The 5113-nt window shown below is 41.8% G+C and overlaps 1 protein-coding gene across 1 annotated transcript; it reads left to right on the plus strand.

Annotated features, from left to right (window-relative positions):
- The first annotated feature begins 1076 nt into the window (after positions 1 to 1076).
- Positions 1077 to 2917, plus strand: LOC110508214 (growth/differentiation factor 3-like). The gene is made up of 2 exons (XM_021588645.2): positions 1077 to 1434; positions 2006 to 2917. The coding sequence occupies exons 1-2, from the start codon at positions 1077 to 1079 to the stop codon at positions 2797 to 2799; spliced, it is 1152 nt and encodes a 383-aa protein (XP_021444320.2). The 3' UTR covers positions 2800 to 2917.
- Positions 2918 to 5113: the final 2196 nt, after the last annotated feature.

Below are 5113 nucleotides of genomic sequence, written 5' to 3' on the forward strand. Positions count from 1 at the left end.
ACACCAATAAAAAGAAGAGACTTTCTTCAGGTAGCCTGTTGGTTAGAGCGTTGGACCAGATCGAATCCCCGAGCTGACAAGGTAAAAATCTGTCGTTCTGCCCCTGAACAAGGTAGTTTACCCACTGTTCCCCGGTAACCCTGAGGTCCTGAGTGCTCTGGAGCAGGTTTTCATCAAGGATCTCTGTACTTTGTTCCGTTCATCCGGACTAGTCTCCCAGTTCCCTGCCTCCGAAAATCATCCCCACAAGCATGATGCTGCTACCACCATGCTTCACCGTAGGAATGGTGGCAGGTTTCCTGTTGATGTGACGCTTGGCATTCAGGCCAAGGAGTTCAATCCAGAGAATCTTGTTTCTCATGGTCTGAGAGTCCTTTAGGTGCCTTTTCGCAATTAAAATTGGGCTGTCATGTGTCTTTTACCGATTGCTCAGTTTGTCCGGCCACAGTGTTCTTGGGGACCTTCAATGCTGCAGACATTTTTTGGTACCCTTCCCCAGATCTGTGCCTCGACACAATCCTGTCTCGGAGCTCTACGGACAATTACTTCAACCACATGGCTTAGTTTTTGCTCTAACCTGCACTGTCAACTGTGGGACCTTATATAGACAGGGGTGTGCCTTTCCAAATTATGTCTAATCAATTGAATTTACCACAGTTGGATTCATATCAAATTGTAGAAAGATCTCAAGGATGATCAATGGAAACAGGATGCACCTGAGCTCAATTTCGAGTCGCATAGCAAAGGGTCTGAATACTTACGCAAATAAGGTATTTCTGTTTTTTATTTGTAATAAATTTGCAAAAAATATCTACAAACCCGTTTTCACTTTGTCATTATGGGGTATTGTATGTAGATTGACGAGGGAAAAATATATTTAATCAATTTTAGAATATGGCTATAACCTAACAAAATGTGGAGAAAGGGAAAGGGTCTGAATACTTTCCTAATGCACTGTATATACAAATACATATATATTTAAATCCTTTACATAATGATGACAATACATACAGTATAAGTGCAGAAGGAGTGCTCACCTGACAGTGGAGAGGTGTGGCCATGCAGGAGCTGTATAAATGAACATTGACATCTCCTCTGAGAACAAACCTACCATGTCTAGCTCAGTCACACAGTGCTTTCTCTTCTCTTGGGTGGTCCTCCTCTTCAGCCTCTGTCAGGGGGAGGGCCGAATCCACCTGGGGCAGGAGGAGAACCAGAGGGCCTTGGTCTTGGAGTCAGTGAAGACAGGGATCCTGAGCTCCATGGGGATGGAAAGGGAGGCCAGGCCCAGGGAAATGGCTTCAGAAGAGGAGCTGATGAGGATGCATAGGCTCTACAGGGAAACACTGAGGCAGCTGAGAAGGAGCTCCAGTCAGGAGGGGGAAACCCAGCGTTCCCCAAGGAGGGCATCCACTGTGCTTCATCCAGCCACAGGTGGGTCCTTACTTAAAGACACATCGTTACTGTACTGGTTTCTACCACAATACAGGACCTGACTGTTGACATTCTAGCTTTAGATAGTGATCTGACTGCATGGAATTTTGCCTTTATGCAAAGTGTATTAATAACTTTGTATAAGGTGTGTACCGAAATATTCTCCCACATTTGTGTCTTCGAGAAGAATTCAAATTCGGTTTTATGACAAAACTAACAAAAAGCATTCAAACACTTTTTTTTATTAATCTTAATGTACCTGTGAGTGTTTTCTGAAACCATATGTTGTGAGAATGAGTGAGTCATGCTCTGAGGAACAATTTTGTCTAAAAGGGGTTAATTTTTGTGTGCACTCCAACAAAAGCCTACCATTAACATTTGGTCTGAGCAAAGGCTTGATAGTAACACAGTACCTCTTCTCCAAAGCTTTGTTTTAAATCGTTTGACATCGTTTTCTTTTTTTGACAAGGCACATCCGTTACAACTCTTAAAAGCACAACCTATTCAAGCCATGACAGTAATTCTAAGTACTTGAGCATTTGTGTAACAACCCTCTTTTCACCTCTTTCAGTGGAGCCTCTCAAAGTGCTTTGGAGTGATGAGGAACATCCATCAGATATGCTTTGGTACAGAGCTGTATTCCACAAGAACCCACACATCAGGAAGGAGCTCACTTTGGCCCGGGCTGAGCTGAAGCTCTACAGACAGCTGTTGGATGGCTCTAAAGCTGCCGAGCCCACAATTAGGGATGAGGTTCATGTGAAGATCTATGAGACGAAACCACTGAACTCTTCTCTATTGATTCACACAGAGACCCTTGTTCAGACGGTCGCTGCAAGAACTGGTGATTTGACTTTGGACATCAGAACTGTGGTTGGTAAGTGGAGTGGGAGGTCGGACGGCCACTCTCTGGTTGTGGAAGTAGAACTGGCCTTAGAAGAGGGAACTGATCCCAAGAGGACCCCTCAGATGGTCCTGGAGGTAGACCTTGTAGAACCTAGATCAGCAGGCAGAAGAAGACGGACTCGCTCCAACAAAGAGGACAACTGTGACGAAGACGGTAGCTGCTGCCGAAAATCCATCAATGTGTCCTTCAAGGAGATTGGCTGGTCAGACTGGGTCGTGGCCCCCACTGGTTACAACATGCATTTCTGCGACGGCTCCTGTCCACACAACTACAAGCCAGCCAGCATGCACGCGCAGGCAAAGTCTCGTCTTCACCACATCAACAAGGGAGCAACACCTCACCCCTGTTGTGTGCCGGCAGCCTACGAGCCTGTGATCCTCATGCACTATGACAGTTGGGGAAAGTTGAAGCTCACACCCTTCAATGACTTGATTGTCAGCAAATGCCACTGTGCTTGAGTCCTTCAGGGCAGCCCAGGCAAGGTAAAAAAAAAGAGTCAGAACAAACCTTTTCCTTTAGTGCTACATATTGAAATAGAATGGATAATGTTTTCAAAGGACGTAAGAAAAGAACATTTGTCATGCTCAATTAGTGACATTACTAATGTTCTTTTCAACAGCTAAGCAAACAAAAATACATAACATTATCCATCACTTTTGGATTTTGAGAGAAGTTACTGTGGAGCGACGACTGAAATGTACTATTTTATTTGGAAGATAAACTTTGTTAGTCTCATGTGGCCCATAATATCCTATTCTTCCAAGACTATGTACAAAATTATATTATTTATTGTAATTTATTTAACAGGGTCTAAAACTTACTTGTATTGTTTTGTAGTGTAGTTTTCAACGTTACACTATTTAGCTTGATCCTTACATCACTGTACTGTAAATATGTATTCAATTGAATGTAATACTATGTACAGTATTATTTCCAAACATTTTGGAAGTTTGTAGTGTGGATATTACACCTACTGTTTATGTTGGATTGTTGTGCCTGAATGCGTGTGCACACAAACTTTACAACAAATATTTTTTACTCACAAATTATGTTTACCCCATGTGTTTAATTCCTGAGCAACAGTAAAAGAACTTGAAATGATTGTGCTTTACGGAAAACCATCTCGATAATATTTCAAAAGTTAGGTTGTGCCATGAAAGACGTAAAAGATATGATAGCCAATATCTTGCATCTGTAGCTTTGAACCATTTATACAGTGGCTTTGACCAAAGACTGAATGACCTGCGGGACAAATGAACTAAGTATTTGATTTTGCATGACAGTAAGAATAGCACACAGAACACATTACGACATGAATTGTAAACTCAGCACCATGAACAGATATCATATCTCTAAACAATAAATACAATTTATTTGAATGTAATATAATGTGAAAGGCAATACTGTATCTCGATAACCACAATGAAATATTATAGAGATAAGTTTGGATAAATAAAGAGAGAACAAATAATGCTAAAGATAGTGTTTGATAATTATAAGCATCATATCTAATTTTTTATCAATGACAAAGATAACAAACAATAAACAGGCAGCGGGCAACATAACCTGATGGTTTTTCTATCAAACAACTTAATAAACAACAATCATTCAACAAAACAACTCAATATACAGTGGGGCAAAAAAGTATTTAGTCAGCCACCAATTGTTCAAGTTCTCCCACTTAAAAAGATGAGAGAGGCCTGTAATTTTCATCATAGGGACACTTCAACTATGACAGACAAAACGAGGAAAAAAAATCCAGAAAATCACATTGTAGGATTTTTAATGAATTTATTTGCAAATTATGGTGGAAAATAAGTATTTGGTCACCTACAAACAAGCAAGATTTATGGCTCTCACAGACCTGTAACTTCTTCTTTAAGAGGCTCCTCTGTCCTCCACTCGTTACCTGTATTAATGGCACCTGTTTGAACTTGTTGTCAGTATAAAAGACACCTGTCCACAACCTCAAACAGTCACACTCCAAACTCCACTATGTCCAAGACCAAAGAGCTGTCAAAGGACACCAGAAACAAAATTGTAGAACTGCACCAGGATGGGAAGACTGAATCTGCAATAGGTAAGCAGCTTGGTTTGAAGAAATCAACTGTGGGAGCAATTATTAGGAAATGGAAGACATACAAAACCACTGATAATCTCCCTTGATCTGGGGCTCCACGCAAGATCTCACCCCGTGGGGTCAAAATGATAACAAGAACGGTGAGCAAAAATCCCAGAATCACACGGGGGGACCTAGTGAATGACCTACAGAGAGCTGGGACCAAAGTAACAAAGCCTACCATCAGTAACACACTACGCCGCCAGGGACTCAAATCCTGCAGTGCCAGACGTGTCCCCCTGCTTAAGCCAGTACATGTCCAGGCCCGTCTGAAGTTTGCTAGAGAGCATTTGGATGATCCAGAAGAAGATTGGGAGAATGTCATATGGTCAGATGAAACCAAAATATAACTTTTTGGTAAAAACTCAACTCGTCGTGTTTGGAGGACAAAGAATGCTGAGTTGCATCCAAAGAACATACCTATTGTGAAGCATGGGGGTGGAAACATCCTGCTTTGGGGCTGTTTATCTGCAAAGGGACCAGGATGACTGATCTGTGTAAAGGAAAGAATGAATGGGGCCATGTATCGTGAGATTTTGAGTGAAAACCTCCTTCCATCAGCAAGGGCATTGAAGATGAAACGTCATTCAGCATGACAATGATCCCAAACACACTGCCCTGGCAACGAAGGAGTGGCTTCGTAAGAAGCATTT

This window comes from Oncorhynchus mykiss, chromosome 28, assembly GCF_013265735.2.
Source record: "Oncorhynchus mykiss isolate Arlee chromosome 28, USDA_OmykA_1.1, whole genome shotgun sequence".
NCBI classification, from domain to species: domain Eukaryota; kingdom Metazoa; phylum Chordata; class Actinopteri; order Salmoniformes; family Salmonidae; genus Oncorhynchus; species Oncorhynchus mykiss.

Coding starts and splice junctions, on each gene's coding strand:
- LOC110508214 (XM_021588645.2), top strand. CDS start 1,077: ATGAACATTGACATCTCCTCTGAGAACAAACCTACCATGTCTAGCTCA. Junction 1,435..2,005: donor TGTGCTTCATCCAGCCACAG/GTGGGTCCTTAC, acceptor CACCTCTTTCAG/TGGAGCCTCTCAAAGTGCTT.